Source organism: Vigna umbellata, chromosome 9 (assembly GCF_029865625.1).
Source record: "Vigna umbellata cultivar VRB3 chromosome 9, Vumbellata_1.0, whole genome shotgun sequence".
NCBI classification, from domain to species: Eukaryota; Viridiplantae; Streptophyta; class Magnoliopsida; order Fabales; family Fabaceae; genus Vigna; species Vigna umbellata.
The window spans coordinates 36,105,238-36,129,324 of record NC_142173.1 but is presented as its reverse complement, the minus strand read 5'-3'; the positions used below and the strand labels follow the sequence as shown (position 1 = coordinate 36,129,324).

At 35.2% G+C, this 24,087-nt stretch overlaps 1 protein-coding gene across 2 annotated transcripts; it reads left to right on the top strand.

Annotated features, from left to right (window-relative positions):
* Positions 1-1,682: 1,682 nt before the first annotated feature.
* LOC124841627 (RING/U-box superfamily protein) lies at positions 1,683-14,402 on the top strand. 2 transcript variants are annotated; one of them, XM_047317930.2, is made up of 4 exons: positions 1,683-1,909; positions 2,396-2,743; positions 4,017-4,075; positions 13,212-14,402. In XM_047317930.2, exons 2-4 carry the CDS (start codon positions 2,489-2,491, stop codon positions 14,203-14,205), a joined length of 1,308 nt encoding a protein of 435 aa, XP_047173886.1. In that variant the 5' UTR covers positions 1,683-1,909; positions 2,396-2,488; the 3' UTR covers positions 14,206-14,402. The 2 variants fall into 2 exon arrangements, with proteins under 2 accessions (XP_047173886.1, XP_087954582.1); XM_088098456.1 differs by lacking the exon at positions 1,683-1,909 and adding an exon at positions 4,474-4,586 and having other exon boundaries at positions 2,661-2,743.
* The last annotated feature ends 9,685 nt before the right edge of the window (positions 14,403-24,087 follow it).

The following is a 24,087-nucleotide window of genomic DNA, read 5'->3' as shown; positions in this document are numbered from 1 at the left end:
TCGACTTCTTACTATACTCAATCAATTTAATTTCCACTGCATAAACAAGTCTTTTACCTTGCGTTTCAAGAAAGTCATAAAGGCCTCATTTTTGGTGAAAAAGATTTTGAAAGTTTTAAATTTTATACTTCACCAATTTACCCCCTCTTGGTATGAGAAATTGAGTCATTCTTTTTTAACATCATTCAACATGAAACATCACGGGTACGTAGTTCTTTTGAAAATATGTTTAGAAAATTTGTTTGGAAATTTGTTTGGAAATGATTAAGGATAATTTTGAATTTTTGGAAAGTGAACTTTAGATTTTAAGGAGATGAACCTGACAAGAATTCGCCTTGCTCTTACGTATTTTCGCTTACAATGAAAAATCAAGGATTACGTAATTCTGGCTTCGTCGCTATTTGAAAAAAGATTCATATTTTTTATTTTTTATAAAAGATAAAAAGAGGTTGATTGGAGAGTGAGGTGTGAGAAAAAAAAATAGGGTGATGAAGAAGTAAAAACAGTATTGAATTATTTTGGATCATTGGGCTAAGGTTAAAAATGGAAAACCAAATAATAAGATTTTGAAACAATTAAATAGGGGTGTAAGTAGTAAAACAAACGGTATTTTTTTATTCGTATTTTTATTTTTATTGTTTTATTTTTTATTTTTTATTTTTTATTTTTTATTTTTTTACGATGAATTTTATTTATTTGGATAAAATTGGATGTTCGACAAAAAATTATACAGTATTCATATTTATTTTTATAACTAAATGTTTACTTTTTTTATTATGATAAAATATATAAACGCACATATGATTCCATTAATCTTGTATATAAAGATTCATTTTCTTTTCATATTTATTTCCTAATTTTATTTTTTAGATAAATTATTTTATTTATACTTATATACAATTTTTTTTTTCTTTGGTGTCTTTTTCAATTTTACCATTTAAATAATTTATTTTAATAAAATAATTAGTTTACCAATTGTATATTTTAAATGAATTTTTTTTAACATTTAACTGTTTTTGTCTACTTTTTTAGACTTAATTATTTTTGAATTAAAAGATTACTTATAAATAAATAACAATTATTTATAATAAAATTATAAAAAATTATTTATATTTAATTTATAATAATAATAATAATAATAACAATAATAATTTTATTATTTTTTACTATCTTAAAATCTGAACACACATTTTCACTAATAACAGTAATAAAAATAATATAATAATACAAAATGAATTAAATAATTGTTAAAATAATAGCAAATACAAATCTAAGAACTGGAAAATAAAATAAAAATTAGGTATTACTTTTTAAAAGTTAATAGGAAAATATAAATGATTACACATAATCATGTTATTAAAAAGATTATTTAACATATTAATAAAATATACAAAATTATAAAATCAACGTCTTATAAAGAAAACATAAACAATAAAATAAGTAAATAACAGAGTATAAACCGATACTTAAATGAATTAACTTATTTAATTTTTTTTAAAATACTTTTTAAATTCGTTCAAGTCTCAAAAATTGACTTTTCATTCATTTTAATTTAGAAGCATGAATTATTATTGTTATTATTATTAATATTAATACTTAAATCTGTAAATCAGAGAGCAAATTAAAAACTATGAATTCTGGAGACTTCAATAGAACTCTTCCAGTACTCTTGATTAAATTTTCTTTAAATTTTGTCTGAAGTTTTATTTGGAGACACAAAGGAACAAGTGAGATATAATTTGGGGTGTAAATTACACTTTTCCTCCACTAAAATACTTTACTATATTTTCTGAGTGTGTCGTATTCGTTCGTAAAAAGCACATCAGTCCGTTGGATTTGGAGGGCCTCTGCGTCGCGAAGGAGGAAGACGAAATCCGAGACAAGAAGCTTCTAGCTCCGTCAACTGCGAGTTTGTTTCTTCAATCGTAGCTTCTTAGTTCTAATTCCTGAATTTCTTCCTCAATTAAACTGTTTACCGATTCAAAATCCCTTGTTCTTTTTTTTTCAAAGGGTTTAATGGTGTCCCTATGTTATCTTCCCTGAATTTGAACCTGTTTGAGCACAAATGCCTCTCATTCTTCTAACGCCAGATTCGATGCTCCTCTAGTTCACGGCATTCTTGTTTGTATTAGTTTAATTAATTTCAAATCATTTGCATGCCTCTGGGTTCTTTTAGATCTTCTATATTCATTGAATTGATTAATGTGATAAACGTCAAATTAAATAAATATACAGTTTACTTAGCACGTGTTGAATGCTAATAGTCTTTCTCCTTCTCTTTTATTTTTTATTTTTCTTTTTTGCATTAATTGTCGTCTCTGGATATATGTCTCTTATCTGTTATTCTCCATTTTTTAGGGTTTAATATGATTTTTGTAATCTCTTTATGTTAAAGGAGGAGGAGGCGTATTTTGCGATAACCCTATACCCGTTTCTGAGCAGTGGTTGGAAAGATTTTGTGAGTTGGGGAATCATTTTTTATTGAAACATGCTTCAGATTCGGCTTAGCAGGGCTCCTGCATCAGAGGGGTCAGCAGGGGTGAAACAGTCACCTGTTGAGAATGTTACAGTTGCGTGCCCTGACCATCTGGTTCTTGCTGATCTTCCAGTTGCAAAGGGCATTGGTGCAGCCACGGCCACTTCTCTTGTGAAAACTTTGGGCCGTAGGTCCCGCCGCCAGCTTGGCGAGCGAGTCCATTTCTGTGTTCGCTGTGATTTCCCTGTAGCCATTTATGGACGCCTGGTAATTATTTATGCATGGTTGCACGTTTTTAAATTGAGATTTCTGTTTGTTACTATGCTTTGAATCATGACAGGATCTAAGTTGTTTGATTCCAGTTTAGCTTTTGTGTGGGATTTATTTCAAAAGTTTATTGAAATATTATTTGGCGTAGTTCCAGCCTTTATCCTCTGCAAGAAAGAGAAAATTAATTTATTGAATAGAGTATGCTAGCTGAAATGCTGAACGTTTATTAAGTGGAAACGCAATTCTTTTTCATGTACATTCGATTTATTGACCAGAGCTTTCATGGGAATATAAGTTTTATGTTCCTTTATGCCTTTGATTTGGAGTTAGCTTCTGTATTTCAGTGCGAGATAGAGTTATTATCCTCTTAGTATTTTCCTATAATGGACTTATGGTTTTATTCTTTAGCATTTCTTCATGACACTGGTTATTGCATTGACTGTGTTGCTTTATTGTCTTAAATTTGCTTTTGAAATGAAAAATATATATCGAATAATATCTGCATCAAATACATTTGTTTTTCTATGTAGAATGTTTTCTTTTAGAGTTCTAGATGTAAAGCATGCTCTCAGAAGCAGACCTGTTTATTGACATGGTTGTCATTGTATAAAATGTAGGTTGTTTGTCTTAGTCTCACCTAAGTGTGCTACAACAATAAGAATAGTCGTAGTTCAAAACCAAATTCGCAAGGATATATTATTTAACTTAGAACCTATTTAATAATTTCTCACAATGTCCTTGTTTCCCTCTCCCCTTTTTCATAGGGCTAAAATCCATATGATATCCTCCCCCCACCAATGACTCCCGTGGTCTTATTTGCACATGTTCAAATGCCTTAACTGAATATCTGTTAGTTTTTCCTATATTGATATCTTGTTGTGCACAATCATTGCAAATTTTGTCCCTCTTCTGTGTGCTTGTTGGCTATACATTCATCTTAACATTCTCTTTTTTGCAACTCTACTTTTTCCTCATCCCTTCAAAGACCATCCATCATTCTCTATCATAATTGGTCATACAGTAGTAAGATAAAACTTTCCTTTGAACTTGGTAGGTACTTTTCTATCACAAATAACCTCTATTATCCTTTTATATCGTATGTGTAACACATTAATTAGTTTCTCCATAGTTTTGCTATATTTAACTTAGAAACATGTGGTATGACATCGCTAATTTTGACCTCAGTCATTTATCCACTGAAACTGTGATACTTCTAGTTAAATATTTTGATGTTGGGTTACTTTAAATTAACGTGCTTATGGTCATGCAGAGCCCTTGTGAGCATGCCTTTTGTCTGGATTGTTCTAGAAGTGATTCAATGTGCTACCTGTAAGAATATTTCTATCTTACTGATTTTCATACAGTAAATAAATAAATATTGGTGGCTTTTGGATCATAATGTTTCCTTAATATTTGCTGAATATTTTAACCTTTTAACTTATTTGTCTGGGTCCATCATATATAGGACCTCACTTCGAATCATAATATTTCCTCAGCAGATACTTTAGATGGTTCCATCCCCCTTTTTTGTCCTTTTACCAGTGTTTTTCACATATTAACTAAGTTGTAGTTAAACTATGTATGCCTTTCAATTTTCAAGTAAGAGGGTCATTGTGATGTTATATTTCTAAAGGGCTGTATTGAACATTTTCTTTTTACATGATTTTCGATGAATTTGATATTACTTTGGGAATATGATATTAGAATTCATTCATAAATATTTGTAGACACCTCTTGCTTGCCATCATTTGCACCTGACACGGGCCGATGACATGATTTTTATTGGGTACATTTATATGGGGCCAGTTACTCCCAAACCAAGCGCTGCCAGCTTGAATAGGTGTGAATGATTGGTATGTTATTAATTTGTAGTAATGTACTAAAAATATTTAAATAAGCATGGAAAATGTATCTTTTTTAATTCATTCATTTGCTGTTTTCCATGTTTTTTTGAGCACCCGAGGTATGTCCATTGCTAAATAGCTTAAGCTTTTGGAATATTTAGTAAATGAAGAGGTGTCACCAACCCTAACCAATTGGATTAGAGTTTGATACCTTTTGGTCCCTTTATATTAATAGAAAGTTGAATTTTAACACAAGTCAAGGTGGGTTTGTGCATAGTTTACACTTCAAGTTTTGATAGGTATTGCAGATTTATTAAAAGACAACCTTCAGGTATATCTTTATTGCAACAACACACTAGAATTCCTCCAAATGAAGAAACTGAAACATACATACAACTTCTGGTTATTCGGAGAACGAGACTCTCCACTTTCCTAAATTTACAGAACTTCCAAAACCAAGATAGATAACTGCTAAAAACTGTCCATTCTGACTTTATAGAAGTCAGATTCAACTAACTATAGATAAATAACTACCTTACAGACAGTTAAAACTGTCATACAATAAACTAATTCATACAATTTTTCTTCTGCTATAAACTTTCCCTTTGTACCTATCAATACCCCCTCTATGAAGTTTCACCTTGTCCTCAAGGTGAAAAGCAGGGAACTCTGTATTGATGGCGGTTGCAGATTCCCAACTGTTTTGAATGGATGGAAGGTGTTTCCATTTAAGTAAAACCTCCAAATCTCCCTTTGAAGACGTGCGAACATCGAGTAGCTCCTCTGGACAGACCTCTAACATCAAATCTTCTGTAAGTGTAGATGGAAGAGGTTGAACTGGAGGGGTTAGTTGGACAATGCGTTTGAGGAGGGAGACATGAAAGACCGGGTGAATTCTACTATGGGTAGGGAGGTCCAACCTATAAGCTACAGATCCTATGCATTCCTGGACTATATAAGGACCGTAAAATCTGGGTCGAAGCTTCTCATTAGGTCTATTAGCTAGTGATTTCAGACGATATGGTTGCAACTTAAGATACACCCAATCACCCACTTGGAACTCCACCTCCCTCCGATGTTTATTAGCTTGCACCTTGTTTCGCTCCTGGGCTTTGCATAAATTGATTCACACTTTGCACTTTTGATGGGATAGTAGAACCTTTGAGCAGAAAAGGAGGGTCATGACCATAGAGGGCCTTAACAGGGGACATCTTAGTAGAAATACTGTAGTTAGTATTAAACCAGAATTCTGCCCAAGACAACCACTGGGGCCACTTCCTAGGATGTGTACCTGTCATGCAACGTAAATAAGTCTCGAGACAACGATTAACCACCTCTGTTTGGCCATCAGATCTGGGATCATTGCAGTGCTGAACTTGAGTTTTGTACCAGCCTGTTTAAACAATTCTTTCCAAAAATTGCTTAAGAAAATATTGTCTCTATCAGAGACAATTGTAGAGGGAAACCCATGAAGTCTTACTATTTCTTTAGTGAACAATTGAGCTACTTCTGCTGCTGTAAAGGGATGAGCAAGTACCAAAAAGTGAGCATATGTTACGTACCTGAGTACGTAAACTAGCCAAATACAACCTTTCACACTCTTTCACACGTAACAGAACAATAAACGAATGACAATGGATGAATGAATCTCTTTTATTGATGGTAATATCTGAATAAAAAAGGGTAAACAATAATTGGGAGCATAACCTCCTTCAATTACTTTGAGAGCATAACCTCCCTCACAAGACAATAATGTCTATCACAAAACTCAATAATCAAAAGCCTGTCTTTAACCCTAGACTCTAACTTTATTTATATTAATTATTTCCCGCCCATCTCTTATTAAATATTTCTCTAGAATATATCTACATTTAATATAAATATCCTTATATTTAATATTTAATATAAATATCCCTATATTTAATATAAATATCTCTCCGTATATTATCCTAGCATATATCCTTAATTATAAATATCTTATATTGAATATTTCCTTAAATATATATTTATTTACTCTAATTAACTTATACTATATTTATTTACTCTAATTAACTTATACTAAATATTCTCTCTGCTCATATACTTTCCAACCCTTATTATTACCCCTACCTTATATCGTAACCTTACTCCCCGATGCAAAACAACCTTGTCCCCAAGGTTGGATTGGGGAGCTTGATCTCATGGCTCCTCATCAATTCAAGTCTGGAGGTTTGGGTGGTGGAAATTCTTCCTCGTCCTCTGCATATATTAGGACTCTCAAACTCTTGTCCGGACAACGGTAAGCAGGACCGAACCGCTCGCCGCATCTAAAGCACCTTCCTTCTTTCCTACGTTTTTCATATTCCTCATAAGGTAGATCCCTCACGTTTCTTTCCTTTCGTCCAGTCCCCACATTCTCCGTGATGTCCGCTCGGCTCTCCACGGCAGTTACCGTTCGGCCTTGGTTAGGGCGACTAAGCTCCAGTCGCGTATCCACCCCGTTCGATTTTTCTCCAGATTGATTCTCGATCACACTTCCGCTCCCAGCCTTCACGCCCCCTTGGAACTCTTCCACGTCCTTTGCCAGTCTCATAACATCCATCAACTCCCGCGGATCAAGCAATCTGAGTTGATTGTGGATCCCCTCCTGCAATCCTGTCATAAAGTACCCCATCAGCTGTGCGTCGGCCATTGTTTCCGTTTGGCTGACCAAGACTTCAAATTCTTGGATGTATTCTTCCACGGTTCCTGATTGTTTACAGGCCGCCAGTCTCTCGAAGATGGTTCCCCGGTTTCTTCCTCCAAAACAGATCACCATTGACTCCTTTAATCCTGCCCACACGGTTCCTGGCCTTCTCCTTCCAGAATCTGAACCAGTGTCCCGCGATTCCCTCCATGCTGATATAGGCTAGGCGCAACTTTTCTTCCTCCGACACTCCTTGTAGCTCAAAGAATTTGTCCGCTCTATTGATCCAATTTGACGAATCACTTCCTTCAAACAGGGGTAAATCTACCCTTCTCCAATTTGGCTGCTCCTCTCGATGTCCACCATCCAGCCTGCCGCCATCTCTCTCATCCTCCTCATACCTTCTCCCGTTGATAGAACCCTGACTTCCATATGAATTTCCTTCATGTCGTCGACCTCGCTCTCCCATCACCTTCATTAGTTCATGAACTGCTGCCTCCAATCCTCCCATGGAGATTTCTATGACCTCCAATTTCCCTTCAATTGCATTCACTCTTTCCTCCATGATGTCTTTCCTCTTCTCAATAGGATCCGGCAGTTTCCTCCCTTGACGATCCGGCAGGTCGGACCAATTGTTACGTACCTGAGTACGTAAACTAGCCAAATACAACCTTTCACACTCTTTCACACGTAACAGAACAATAAACGAATGACAATGGATGAATGAATCTCTTTTATTGATGGTAATATCTGAATAAAAAAGGGTAAACAATAATTGGGAGCATAACCTCCTTCAATTACTTTGAGAGCATAACCTCCCTCACAAGACAATAATGTCTGTCACAAAACACAATAATCAAAAGCCTGTCTTTAACCCTAGACTCTAACTTTATTTATATTAATTATTTCCCGCCCATATAAATATCCCTATATTTAATATAAATATCTCTCCGTATATTATCCTAGCATATATCCTTAATTATAAATATCTTATATTGAATATTTCTTTAAATATATATTTATTTACTCTAATTAACTTATACTAAATATTCTCTCAGCTCATATACTTTCCAACCCTTATCATTACCCCTACCTTATATCGTAACAGCATACTTCGTGAGTCTATCCATCATCACAAGGATTGTGTCTTTCCCTTGGACTTTAGGCAGGCCCCCAATGAAATCCATAGAGATGTCAGACCAGACTTGAGTGAGAATAGGTAGAGGCTGTAATAAGCCTGTTGGAGCTAGTGTTTTAGCTTTGTTCTGTTGGCAAACTGCACACTGTTGGACCCACTCTTTAATATCTTTTTTCATACCCTTCCAATAAAGGACCCCCGCTATCCTTTTAAATGTTCGAAAATAACCACTATGGCCACCTGTAGGAGATTCATGTAGCTCTTTAATTATAGCAGACAAACTGGAAGAATTTTTTGGTAACACCAATTTACCTTTGTAGAACAATCTACCCTTCCGTAACTCAACCCTCGTGAGATGAGGGGTCCAACAGTAAATCCTGAATCAGGGCCACCAAATCAGCATCCTATTGTGATTCTTCCTCCCAAGTGCCCCATTGCTCTGGTTGGAGGATAGAAATGGCCTTAAAACAGTCCCTGCGAGACAAGGCATCTGCCACTTGATTGTCTTTTCCAGGTCTAAACCTTAACTCAAAGTCTAATCCAAGCAGCTTGGAAGCCCACTTAAACTGCTCCTCGGTCAACAACCTTTGGTCTGTGAGAAACTTTAGGCTTTTCTGGTCTGTGAGTATGATGAAATGGCTGCCCATGAGGTAATGTTTCCACTTTTTAACGGCCTGGACTATGGCCATTAATTCTCGTTCATAGACAGACTTTTGCTGGCCCCTTTCCGATAAAGCTTGACTCCAAAAAGCTAAAGGCCTCCCTTCTTGTAACAAAACAGCCCCTAGACCTTTGTTGGAAGCATCTGTTTCCAAAGTAAATGATTTAGAAAAATCAGGGATTGCCAAAATTGGTAATTGTGAAACAACCTTCTTCAATTCCTCAAAGGCCTGCTGCGCCTCTGCTGTCCAATGGAATCCCTCTTTAGATAACAGTTGAGTTAGAGGTTTGGCAATCTTACCATATCCTTGGACAAAACGTCTGAAATAACATGTGAGACCCAAAAATCCCCTTAAAGCCTTAGGATTTCGTAGAACTGGCCATTTCTCCATGGCCTCAACTTTCTTCGGATCTGCTGCCACCCCTTGTTGGGAAATAATATGGCCTAGATATTCCAATTGTAGTTGGCCAAAGACACACTTCTTGTTGAGCTTCAATTTGTGCTGCAGCACCTTAAAAACATCTGTTAGGTGGGTCACATGAGCAGGTAAGTTTGGCCTGTAGATCAAAATATCATCAAAGAAGACAAGGACAAATTTCCTCAGAAAAGGTTGGAGTATCCGATTCATCAAAGCCTGAAAGGTTGTTGGCGCATTGGTCAATCCAAAAGGCATGACTAGGAATTCATAATGGCCTCCATGGGTGCGGAAAGCAGTTCTCTCAATATCCTCTTTACGCATCAAAATCTGGTGGTAACCAGATTTTAAATCCATCTTAGAAAACATGGTTGCGCCTGCCAATTCATCCAACAATTGCTATCACTGGAATGGGAAACTTGTTGGGAATGGTGACCTTGTTTAGAGCCCTATAATTGACACAAAATCTCCATCCACCATCTTTCTTTTTGACCAAAATAATGGGGCTAGAATAAGGACTTATGCTAGGCCTAATAACTCCCGCTTGTAACATCTCTTGGACCAACCTCTCAATCTCATTTTTTTTTGCTGATGAGAGTACTTGTAGGGCCTCAAAGAAGGAATAACATTGCCCTCTTGTAAGTGGATAGAATGACCATGTTCTCTACTAGGGGGTAATCCCCTATCTCTTGGAAAATGTCCTCATTGGCTGCCAATATTGAGAGAACTTGTGGTGGTACTGGAACAGTCCCAAAGTCCTTAAATTCTTCCCACTTGATAACAAAACATGCCCCTTTCTGCTTAAAATCTTGCCACAAAGATTTTAAAGAGGATTCTAATCTAGATAATGTGGGATCGCCCCTTAAAACATGTTCATGCAGCCCTTTCCCAATAGACAAACGTTAGTTGCCAAAATCAGCTCGAACTTCCCCAAGGGATGCCAACCATTCCAATCCCAGCACAATATCAGCACCTCCCAATGAGAAAACAAAGAAATCTTGTTGAATCTGCAACCCTTGAACCTCCAGAATCAACCCCTGGCACTTCCCTTGGCAATGCACCTTGTGCCCATCCCCTACTTCAACCATATATGGTAGGGTTGGTTGCTGTTGCAGCCCACATTTGGTAAACAATTCTTGTGAAATGAAGTTGTGAGATGCACCACAATCAATCAAGATCACCATATTTTCATTGCCAATTGTTCTCCACAATTTCCATGATTTTTTTGTAGTGAGGCCCGCCATTGCACATTGCGATAATTGTAAAATTTGTGTAGTGTCCTCCCCTTCTTCTGCTGGCAAGGGTATAAGGTCTTGGCCACCTTCCAAATCCTTTATGTCCTCATCAGAAATCAGCAGCATATTAAGCTGTTTGTTCCTACAAGTATGATTTTGACTAAATTTCTCATCACACCTGAAACACAAGCCTTTTTTTATCCTATCTTGCAGCTCTCCGGGAGATAACTTCTTGAAGGGTGCTCTCTTTTGTTGGAGTCCAGATGCAGAACTGCCAACAGTACTCACAGAGCCACTGCCTTCGCCTCCTCCCCTGGAAGAATTGGAAAACGCGGCAGCACTTCCTCCCTCCAAAGAATGACTCCTAGTCTGTGGCAAGGGTCTAAAGTTAGTATTAGATCGCTGCACAATCAAGACTCTCCCTTGGAAGTGATATTTTTTCCTCCACCATTAGAGCCTTCATCATTAATTCAACAAGGCTCTTGGGCTCATACAACTTAACCTCCACCCTTATTTCATCCTTCAATCCATTCAGAAAAATGCCAGTCAAATAATCTTGCCTTATACCTTTCAACAATCTCGCATATTGCTCAAATTGTTCAATATACTCTCCCACCCGTCCAATCTGCCTATGCCCAATCTAGACTTCAAAAGGATTTTGAAGCATTGTTGGTTGAAATCGTTGAACAACGACCTCTTTGAAAGCCACCCATGTGGGATTCGGATTGCAAGTCTCCCACCACTAGAACCAATTCAGGGCTTTTCCTTCCAAAGCCACTATAGCAGCCCTCGTCTTCTCCTCTTCATTGACTTCTTTCTCCTCCAACCTGTGGAACCTTCCCTGATTTTCATGTTCCTGTTCTTGCACTAGGTGCTCCAAATCATCCAATCTTGCCTCCATTCTTGTATTGAACATGCCGAACAGCCACCACAACACCAGGAAAGTGGCTCAGGATACCAATGATAGGTATTGCAGATTTATTAAAAGACAACCTTAAGAACTGTATATCTTTATTGCAACAAACTAGAATTCCTCCAAATGAAGAAACTGAAACATACATACAACTTCTGGTTATTCGAGAGAACCAGACTCTCCACTTTCCTAAATTTACAGAACTTCCAAAACCAAGATAGATAATTGCTAAAAACTGTCCATTCTGACTTTATAGAAGTCAGATTCAACTAACTACATAAAAATAACTACCTTATAGACAGTTAAAACTGTCATACAATAAACTAATTCATACAGTTTTTTCTTCTACTGTAAACTTTCCCTTTGTACCTATCAAGTTTCAAGGGCTTTTTGTGTAAGGCAAGGCCAGTTTGGGGATGCTTGTGGTGGAGATCACCCTGGGCCCATGGTGAAGAGGACCCAAAAAAAGTTACATAAATGAGAAAAAAAAAGTTATTTCTATTTTGTAATGATGCTTTAACTTCATCTTTTTGAATAAAATGATTAAACCCTCTACACATGTAATAGTTTGTATTTATGAGTAGAGGAAATATTTTATATGCAATAAAATATATCATTATGAAACATGTATTTTTATTTTAAAAATATTTATGCATCAGGGCCTTTACAAAGAGCTCTGAAGTGTGATAAATAACTAGCCTAAAGGTCCAAAGTTTTAAGCGTACTTTGGAGTCCTGCTGAGGAGGCAATATGTACAGTATTAATGTTAGGAATAAAAGAGGAGGGAATTAACCTAATACCGAATGGTAAGGCAGGGGGAAGTGAGGTCGTACGGTATATGAGAGGAGAAGCCGAACGGTAAGGCAAGGGGGAAGTGAGGCCGAACAGAGACATGGGGAAGCGAGGCCGAACAGTGTGAGAGGAGAAGCCGAATGGTCAGGCAAGGGGGAAGTATAGACCGAACGGTATCCAGAAGGGAGGAGGGAAGTAGAGGCTACCGAACGGTATTTAGTGGAAGCAGATTGGGTTATCAGAAAGGATAGGGCGCGGGAAGACGACACTATAAATAGTCTTCTTTTATTTCTGTTCAGGAGGTGATTATCTTGTGGGTAAAGACTGGGCATATTTGCCAGTGGAGGAAGATAGGCTTCCTTGGGGGAGATTACACTTGTAATTTTCTTTACTTTAAGGAATCAATAATACATACTTACATACTTTCATTTCATTTCTATTGTTCTAGTGTTTGAGTGAGTAGAGAGCGTAGATTTAGGTTACTCGTATAAAGTAACCTAACAATTTACAAAAAAACAAAAAAATTATTAGGTGTCCTTATTTATTATTTCACCTTAGGTTCATAAAATGTCAGGATCGACCTAGCATAAAGGGGCATGTTGGATATAAAACCATGCATGAGATTTTACCCAATGGCTTAAGCTTTCTTGATAGTCTCTTCATAACAGACCTTACTACTAACCCAAGGGAATTTGTTTTTCAATTGATAGCTTCCATGTATGAAAGTTCTCTACCTTTTCTGTTTAATATCATATGGTTATGTAAAATATTTTTTTTTTTTTTTTACATTCTTGGGAAACAGGTGTGATGAACGAATCCAGAAGATTCAAACAATCAAAATGATGGAAGGAATCCTCATTTGTGCTGCCCCTCATTGTCTCAAATCTTTCTTAAAGAAAGCTGATTTTGAATCTCATATCCAAGACAGCCATGCCAACCTTCTTCGACCCAATGCTGATAAAGAAGATGGAAATGACTCAGAAGCACAGAGTGTTAGGCAATCTACAGCTTCAGATTCCACTGCTAGAGGTCCCCAAAGACCAGTTTTTTCTCCTGGTTCGAATTCACAGCAACATGATCTGGAAGACAAATCTCGTAGACAGACACCTAGGGAGCAACCACCTTCAAGGCAAACCCTGCAGCCAAAGCCACCATATTACGGTCAACAACATCCTTCAGATACCATGTCTGGCTCTGTTGGAGGCGGACAACAGGGTTTTCATCAACAAAGTTTTGACATGCAGCAACCCCCACAAGAACCTTCCCAGTTTTCTGACGGGCAGCAAGTAGTGGGTCCAGAGACCCCATTTTCTGAGTATCCAACAATGCACCCCGGACAACCTTCCAATGTTCCCTCCCTGGTTACTTCAAACCCACTGTTGAACCCTCCTTTGCCATTAGGTTACCCCCCTTACCCAAATGAACGAGCTCAACCATTTTATGGTGCTCCCTATGATATGGCTAGGCCGGACTCAGGTGCTGATATGGGTGGGGAGCAGAGTTCACTATTGGGATTCCCTCAAGGTGCCCCAAATGGCCCAAATTTTCCAGGAAATTATCCCCAGCCCTGGAATTCAGGAATTGGTGGTATGCCTTTTGAACAAACACAGGGTGGTATGGTTGTGGATCCAAGGGAGGGCAAAGGCATATTGGCACCACAGCCCATGCGCCTCCCACCACCACCTCCGCCACCACCACATTTGAAACAAAACTACTATTCTGGGGAGATTGGGCATGATGGGCAGGGTTATGGGTGGCAGCATGATAACCGTGATGGCTTTGGTAGTCAGGGCTAGTTAGGCTTTCTATCGTTACTATATTGGATTTATCTGTTTACTTTTGAGGATGTTTCTGCGCATGTTTGTCTCGTCATGCATTATTCGAATCGCTAAACAGCGATTAAACCGTTTACTTTTGGGCCTATTTTGTATTTGTATACTTTAACTGCATTGAGCTTTTCATTATCATTTACGAAAGGCAACGAAAATTTTTATGTCGCCTTGGGTACTAGAATCACGATATAAAAGTGGAACCATAATGAAATGGCTCTCCAATCAGTATTCGGTATATGGAGTTAATGTGCAATGAAATTAGTTTGATGCAGATGATATTATTATCCCTCACGAGTTTCAGGAACAACAGCTTGTTTGCACGCGGTGATGTTGGTGGACGTGTTTATGGTCTTCGCTGCTGGCTGACTCCAGTGGGTCAAGTTTGCTGCTCCCCAAAAGTACCTTTTGCGGAATGAAAACTTTACGTGGGCTGAAAACATTAATATCCAGTCATGTCTAATTTGGATTTAGAAATGGTGCCAAATTTGGTCTTTGCATATCTGTTTCTCATCCAATCCTTGTAATATGAAGACATTTCATTGTGCATGGGTTGTGGTCCTGGCCATGCTTTTAGCTAGCTTTTGTGTGGATAATTTTTTTTACAGGGAAAGAAAATAAGATAAAAAAAATTATAGTTTTTAAGTTAAATTTAGTTTGTATACATCTCAATTGAAAGAACTTATAATTAATTAATTTAACTTTTTTCTTCTCTTATTCTTGGAATTTATAACTGGTACTTTATTTTATCTTTTACTTGTACCAATAGCAACATCAGAGGGTAGAGAATTTTTTACTACTGACTCTAACCGTTGAGACTAAATTTTGTTTTGTTTTCGGTAAATTAACAAATTTTTTATAGTAACTGTGACACAAGTAATATTTCCAACTCTTTATTAACTTAGCATAATCAGTTTTTTAATCGGTTCTTCAAATAGTACCTTGAGTATTTTTATAACAAGTTTCTTTAAACTTATACGACTCACCCAACAAAAGAATGTTGTGTAGATAAGATTTCAACGTCTTTCAAACTTGTGGGTCGAAAAGCTTGGATCTTACTTTCTTCCGTGTAGATCTAGAATTTAAGGGATTACAAATAGAGAAAAAAAAAAGGTAAATATAAAGGATTGCAAACAGAGAATAAAAGTAAGATGAATGTGTGTTCCACGCTTACATTTATTCTTGGATGCTGTCATGAGAAACTAACAGTGGAGGAATTGAAGTTACTCGAGAAGTCTTGAAATAAAATGTTGTTTGTAACTTCATACGAAGAGAGGAATATATGGTGTGATGGATTTTGTTTTAATGAATTATTAAATAGACACAAACCAATAGGTCAAATCCACTTATAAGAGATTAATATAATATTTAATTTAAAATCTTAATACAACGAGTTTGAGTTTTTTTTATATGTTACTCAATTTTTTTAAAACGTAGTTAATCTTTAAAACTTAGTTAATATTAAATAGACACAACACCAATATTTAATATTTAAAACTTAGTAACATACTTTGATTTTTCAACTTAGTTTAGCATCTAATTATTTTACTAATTTAATTTTCTACTAGACTTAAGTATTAATTTAATTCCTATTTTTGTTAAATTTATTTAATGGTCTTTTTTTATTAGTTAATAAATTCTTAAGTTTAATTAATTTTTGTCCGTCCTTTTTCTAACGCGTTTAAATAGTTAATAGCATGTGAATAAGATATATCATGTATTTTTTTTCTTTTGTTTTTTTAGCTTTTTTAAGTCAATATGGTGTCATGTGTCATTATTATCATGTGTTAGTGTCAATAGTTATCAGTGTCTTATATTTAATTTAATTTTTATATTTATTATTTTGATTTAGTACAAAATATTTTATTTTTAAAAAATAATAAAACGGAACGGATTGAAATTTCTAGTCCGCCAACTTCATAGGCCTAGCCCGTATTATTTGCAGTTCACCCGCTGCCCACATACAAAAAAATTTTAAAAAAAATGGTTATTGACAATTGCATTCTCCTTTTCATTTCATCATTTTAGACTTACCAAACCCATCACATTTTGTATCTTAATGTACCTGTACTCCCGTGACAGCATTTGCACATAATTTTGGTTGCTGCCAAATTACGTTCCAAACTGTGAATTATATTTCTGCACTTGTTTTATATGATGAAATAGGATTATCCATCCATATTCGTCATTTTAAACATGTTCAAAGCATTGCATATATAAACTCTGCATCAGCATTCATTGAGAAACAGAAACTGTCCTGACTTAATTCTTGGTGCAGTAAAATCTGCTATTTCTGGTTTTGGAACATAAAATTCAATTTCTTGCACTTTTCTTGCATACCAAACTCATATTTCATATCATTAGGACATACCAAACTCATTTTTGGTGCAGTTTTATATGGGCAGTATGCATGTTTATATCTTGGTTCAATCATGCATGCAGTCCAAAATTACATATATAATTAAGGAGATTTGACGAGTTTAATTATAGTGTGAGAGAAATAAGCATTCAAACTTGATGTAAGAAGAATAATATGATATATTTTGTTTTAGAATGAAAGTCTGTAAAATATAGAGATGATATAGATGTTTTAATATCTGCTGATTAAAATTTTTTTCAGTTTATATATTTTTTATTTCAAATTAAGTTTTAAGTAAACCTTCACTTTCTCATTTTCGGCCTCTTTTTACTGTCTCGTATGGTTTGTGGGCATAACTTCTGTTTGAAATAAGGGACATTTAAATTGGGTGGATAAATCATTTAAATTTCACTTGCTTCAACCTTTGTACTTCATGCATCTAAATTCCAAAAATTAGAAGTGTCGTTTAGTTTATGACTCATGACCCTGATTTTCTTTAAAAAAAGTAAGTTTTTATAATTCTTTTAATTAAAATACTAATTTACATCATTAAAAAGGGTTAAATATGTTTTTCGTCCCTTAAGTATCACACCATTTTGGGTTTAGTCCCTACTCGAAACTTTGATGGTTTTTAGTCCTCATAGTTTTAAAACTCTTAATATTAGTCCTTAAAATTGGACGGCGTTAACTTTTAGTATATGTGGCAAACGGCGAGGCCACGTCTTATGCCAGCTTGCCTCTTCACTCTTTGCCATGTTGCTTGTGTCGTTCGTCTTCTCCAGCAAAGTAGAGCCTCCATCGGACCAGCCGCTCAGTCCAAGGCGTCGCCGGCGACACCAATCGCCACCTGGGACCATTGCCGACCGCGGCTTCGATTTCTCCCTCCTTGTCGTTTCTCCGCTCGCGAGAGAAGCTCTCTCGTTCCTCCGCCAATCGCCTCCTGAGAGAGCCTAGCCTCCGCGAGCCACAAACTTTAATCTTTAATCTGTACTTCCTTTTCTCTATTTTCTTCCTTTTGTGATTACACTTATCCCCTTCTACCAACCTAAATCACCAGTACTGAACAAGGAAAATTAGTCAGCTGCATAGATAATAAGTTTACTAAACAATTATGAAAAACATTGAACTACCTTAACAACATTCTAGAGCTCAGTTATAAATGATGAAATCTTCTTAATCACTTGCGCGTATGACAGATTTTTGGCAAATGAATCAGCAAGGTCGTTTTGCCCAATATCAATCAAGTAGAGTGCATTGCAGAAGCCTTCGTCACTGATGAAATTTCTTGCACCTGTGTAAGTTTGCAATCCAATCAGTTCATTCTTAAATACAAACTCAAGTGTATATTGAATATATTTTGCCCCAATAATTGAGTACTACTTCTTTTTAAGAGCGAAAGCCAATTCATTTAAAAAATATTCAGGCAACCTAACAAAAGTAGTGTTAAAATTTGAACAGCGAAAGCATCATAGCACAGGGAAAATCTAAACTCCATTGAATCAGACTCCATTCTTTGACCAAGACTAATTTTGATACATTAATAGGGGTTAGAACTCAGAAAAGAATCAGAGTACTGAGAAAAATGACAGCTTAAAGCTTCACTGGTGTTGACTGTTTAACATGCATGATATTTAGAGGAAAACAAATATAGCAGTCAAATACTAAAAATTCCCAATTAAATATTCACCCCAAAATTCAAAAGGGTAAACCAGAAAAAGATAGGGACAGAGAGAGACATACAGGGGTGTAACGGAACTTCCTCCTAGGAGGCTCATCGGTGGCGGCAACGTCATCGTCGGTGGTTGGGGTCCACCGACGTAGGAGGAGAAGAGAGGAAGCGTTGGAATTGGCAGGAGCGTGAGCGTTGTTGTTGGTGTTGGTGTTACTGGGTGAGGAAGAGGGAGTGACGTGGACCCACTTCTTCTTCCACTTCCTGACGGGGCCGGTGAAAACGATGGTGGAAACGTAACGAAAGGAGGCGCGACTCTCTCAGGCGGCGATTGGCGGAGGAACGAGAGAGCTTCTCTCTCTCGCGTGGAGAAAAGGCAAGGTGGGAGAAATCGACGTTGCGGCTGGCAATGGCCCGATGGTGATTGGTGTCGCCGGCAACGCCTTGGACTGAGGGGAAGGTTCGACACAGCGGCTGGTCCGATGGAGGCTCTGCTCTACCGGAAAAGACGAACGACACAAGCAATGTTGCAGAGAGTGAAGAGGCAAGCTGGCATAAGACGTGGCCTCACCGTTTGCCACATCTACTAAAAGTTAACGCCGTCCAATTTTAAGGACTAATACTAAGAGTTTTAAAACTATGACGACTAAAAACCATCAAAGTTTCAAGTAGGAACTAAACCCAAAATTGTGTGATACTTAAAGAACGAAAAACATATTTAACCCATTAAATTTAATAAAAATATTAATTAATATTTGATCTTATATTTACACTTTATTTTTGCCCCTATGTTTTATCATTTATTTTCATGTCTTTTTGAGACTATATATCACACAGCACCGTTCATATTTCAATGAATAGAATTAAGATGATTTTTCTTAATAAAATACAAATTATTGTGTACATAAAATAAGTTTAGAATGTAAAAAAGTAAAAGCCACTATTATGAATTTTCTTGATTTCCTCAATCAAATATAAGTCTAGCTTACTGAAATATGTGTAAAATAAGAAATTGGCACTACTTATGGCCGGTGGCATGATCCACACTCCATTCCTATTATTGAAATTTTATATTTTAAAATGAAATAACATTTTTATGGTTATTTGTTGAGTCACGTGACATTTGATATTTTTCTTCGGTCTTAGTAATTTTGATGATTTCATAACTTCCGAAGAATGTATAATTGATCGTACAAAGTTACTAAATATTTCGTATCAAATAATTTTCTATGCTGTTTAGTTTTAGAATCTTAAAATGAAAATAATTTATATATTTATATATTAAACACTTTGTGTTTATATAACTTATTATTAGTAAACACGCTAACTAGAAAAAAAATATATAAATAATTCGTATAGAAGTTTCCGTTTAAACGAAATAGAATTGTAGATCACCAAACCTAGCAACGTATTTTGACTTTCTCACTTTTTTGTTCGTCGTCTATTTCCTCTTTAGCTTCCGTTTAAGAAACCCTAACACGACATAAACACTCAACCACATTTATAATAGTTTATAGTTTAACATGTTTTTCATGTCGTTTAGTTTTTATTTTTAGTTTATCTATTTATGTAGACATTAAGACTTTAAAAATTTTCATCAATATTTTCTCTTAATTTATATTATTATACTTTATGGAATTTTAGAAACGCTATTTCAATACATAAATGTAGGGATTGTAACTTAAAATATATTATCTTAATTTATATTTCTTTATATATGATAGAAAGCAGATCTATGCTGCTAATAAATTCAATTTTTTAGTTGCACTTTAAGTTACTTGTATATTTATAATCGAAAGTAAAAGAAGGTACTGGAGCAGGCACGTGTAGGGCGAAGATAAAAGTTTTCAAACATACCTCAACGGCTCTGATCTATCGAAGTAAACCTTATTTAAGGACACATTGGACTTTTTCTTCTAATACATTAGTACTTAGCAAGTGTCTCATTACTAATAACTAATAACTAATAAGATAAAAAGTAGTGATTTTAAATTTAAAAGAATCTAAAAACAAAGAAGAAAAGACTTAAAGAGAACCAAAAATAAGAACACATCGTTTTAAAGTGATTAAAAACACCTAAGTCTTTTTTTCATATATCTACTGATTTTCTTTAATGATTAAATAATATCAGAAAATTTTGTTGATTACTTCTTAATTAGGTTTTTTGTTTTCATAATAAGAGACATGACTAAAAAAATTTAGTACTGTTGGAACTAACAACTTAGTCCTATAATTATTCCATCTGTTCTTTTATAATCATCGTTTCTTAATAATTTTTTTATTTATTATTTTAAAATTTCAATTTAATATATATCTTTTCAATTATACCCTTGTTTTTTAATAATTTTTTTATTTATTATTTTAAAATTTCAATTTAGTATATATTTTTTCAATTATATATTTTTAACTGAGAGAATATTAATTTATAATTTTTTAAATATGTTCATGCATTCTTAATTTTGTCCCCAAATATATACTGAATTAAAAGTATTCTACAAACCAAACCAAAAATGTGTTATATTTAAAGATAGCGTTAAAAGTCCACAGGTAAGTAACTTTGATAATATTTTACATATATAAAAATATTATAATATTTTTTTTACATGTAAAAAAATATCACATTGAGAATTTGTTAAATAGAAACCAGATTCCATGTTAAAAAAATTCAATATATATATAAAATATATTTTAGTAAAGAAATAATTACTCACTACAAACCAACCACTATTATTTTTAGGGTTAAATATGTTTTTCGTCCCTTAAGTATCACACCATTTTGGGTTTAATCCCTACTCGAAACTTTCATGATTTTTAGTCCTCATAGTTTTAAAACTCTTAATATTAGTCCTTAAAATTGGGCGCGTTAACTTTTAGTAGATGTGGCAAATGGCGAGGCCACGTCTTATGCCAGCTTGCCTCTTCACTCTATGTCACGTTGCTTGTGTCGTTCGTCTTCTCCGGCAGAGCAGAGCCTCCATCGGACCAGCCGTCGTGCCGGACCTTCCGCTCAGTCCAAGGCGTCGCCGGCGACACCAATCGCCACCGGGACTATTGCTGGCCGCGGCGTCGATTTCTCCCTCCTTGACTTTTCTCCGCGCACAAGAGAGAAGCTCTCTCGTTCCTCCGCCAATCGTCGCCCGAGAGAGCCCAACCTCCGCGAGCCACAAACTAGGGTGAAAGTAAGCTGCTACTAATATGAAAACAACAAACTGAATAGCCACATTAGAATTAAAAGCAGTAACAGACTTGCTACTTACTGATAACACAGTAGATTTACATATTTTTCTCTGTTAAAAATCATTTCTTAGATTTCTTTAGTTTTTAATTTCTTAGAATTAGGCTAGTTTTGTGTTTTTCTCTTAATTCTTTAGGTTTATAAAATTCTAGTTAAAAATAGGTTTTTAGATGTAATTTTTAGTATTTGTAAATAATTATGATATTAATATTTTTTTTTGAGAAAATCTTTTAATAAAAATCTTTTTCTTTACTTTTCTTTTAAGTTTTGAATTGCTGAAATATTTCTTTTATTTTTCTTTTGGGCATTAATTCATTTTCTTATTGCAGAAAGGCCCTAAAAATTGGGTTACAGATGCAAAGCAATTGGGCCGTTTTGGCGCTGGACCTGCTGCTGCCATAGGGGTCTAGAAATTCATTTTCATTTGCAATGCTCGAGAAATTCATTTGGAGGACAAGAAAGAAAACCTCTAGGGCTTGGTTCCAGAGAGCGCAAGAGAAAGAGAGCTTCAATAGCTCTTGATGGTGACCCAGATCATGAAGCTTGTGTTCTCGCCATTTAATCAGAGAAGAACCTGCCCGGAGAAGCTGACCGGCGAGCAAATGGAGCTGACCGGAGATGCCACGTGGAGGGCGAAGATTGAAGCGTCCAAGTGAAGCAAGGTTCCCCTTTTCCCATTTTTTTTCATTTTCTCTTTTCGTTCTCCAACCCTATATAAAGGGGTTTTTCTGCATGTAAATATAGATAGAGAACACTTCTTCATATACACTTTATACCTTTTCAGTTTACAGTTCTTCGTTCTAGAGTTTAGGGTTTTATTCGCTTTTCTTAGAATAGGATACTGTTCTTGATTCTGGATTTCGCTGATGAGATTCATGGAACTGTGACAATCCGTGAGCTCCTCATTCGGTGATTTCTGGTAAAGTGTTTGTAATTTTCCTTTTTCATATTAATAAAGTTCAACTTCGTATTCTCGTTGTTGTTGATTTTGTTCTGTTATTTTGATTTTTGTGTTCTTGTGTTCCTTGTTTTACATTGAAAATGATTTGAATTCTGTCACTCTGCATTCTATAATTTCTTTTGGAATTATATGACCCAAGGTGGGCGTAAGTGAACGAGATGTCTTCTCGAGACAGATATGAGTTCAATCAATGAAAAAAATATTTTCATTCACGTTGTTTTAGTTGCTGTTAATTAGTGTGAGTTAGGAATAGGTTCAATTGTGTTTCATTTGCTGATTTGGCTAAAAATCATTAAAATTGAATTGAATCTGTTTTGTTTTGGGAAATCAATTGATTGTTATTCATTTTAAGTTCTATATTAGAACTTGAGACCCCAAGGTGGGCAATTTATGAACAGGATGTCTTTCTGTGTAATAATAAATCAATTGATATGCCAATTCAAGCAAATTTAGTTCAGCTTTGTGACTTTTATCCAACAACTTTGTCCTGATTAGTAGTTTAGGTTGTGTTCTGTTCGTAATGATTAGATTTGGTTCTAATTCATAAGTTATGCACTCGATTCTTTGCTTTTAATCATTAGTTTTAGGTTTCTTATTGACTTTTCTTTACTGTAGATTTTACAATTCTGTTTGCAACATTTACTTTCTTTACTGTTCATATTCATTTGGCTTTTAGGATTTTTGATTAGCTTTTAAATTTCCAATTTGAGTTGCTTGTTTACAGATTTAGTTTTAGGTCATATTAGTTGCATGTAATTCTCATATTAGTTTAATTTCTATTTCTGTTTTAGGTAGTTTAGAGTTCCATTTTCTTTTATTTTTCCTTTTAGTTCATATTCTTTCTTTCCTTAACCAAATTTTCTTACTCTTTATAATTTCATTGTTTTCATTTCTTTTCCCCACCTTGCATTAGTAGTTAATTAGGTGTTAAATAAATACAAGATTTAATTCTACACTTTAAACTTAATTCTAGCCGAGTCTTTGGATTGATTCCCTGGTTGTCCTATACTACATTAGTGGGGACTAGGGTTTGTTGACTTTTAGTGCGACCTAAAAGCCTTTCAACACTTACTCATGTTCTACATTCCTAAAAACAGTAAATAAAATGAAAAACTCTCAAAGTAGAGAAATCCTTAATCTATGTAGAAAAAAAAGGTTGAACACAAAAATTTAAAACTGCAAACACTGAGAAAATAGGCAGAAAAGCAAAAATTTGAACTCTCCCCCTACACTTGAATTACAAATTGTCCTCAATATGCAAAGGGAGTAAACCAGAAGTGAAAAACAGAACTAAAACTAGTGCTAAATTTGAGATCAAAATTTAAAAACAGTAAAGAAAAGCTACAGATGAAAATAGTGTATGAAATGGAATGTATATATGAATTGGTGCAAACTGGTGGTAGAATTGGACAACTAAAGCTAAATCTAAAACACAATAGAAAACAGTAAATGATAAAAGAAAAGAATCAATGCTTAGCAATAAAACCAGCAACCATAAAATGAAAATGAATAGTGGTTAGCAAAATAAATAAAAAATGCAATGCATGTAAACTGAACAACAGTGACAGCAAAAAAGGGAAGAAATTATGAATGGTTATTGAAATGAAAATGCAATGGAAATGCAA

What these genes read in the sequence shown, in the direction of transcription:
- LOC124841627 (XM_047317930.2), top strand. Translation starts at nt 2,489, where the DNA reads ATGCTTCAGATTCGGCTTAGCAGGGCTCCTGCATCAGAGGGGTCAGCA. An exon ending in TAGCCATTTATGGACGCCTG is followed by an intron (nt 2,744 to 4,016) that starts GTAATTATTTAT and finishes ATGGTCATGCAG; the next exon opens with AGCCCTTGTGAGCATGCCTT. An exon ending in AGTGATTCAATGTGCTACCT is followed by an intron (nt 4,076 to 13,211) that starts GTAAGAATATTT and finishes CTTGGGAAACAG; the next exon opens with GTGTGATGAACGAATCCAGA.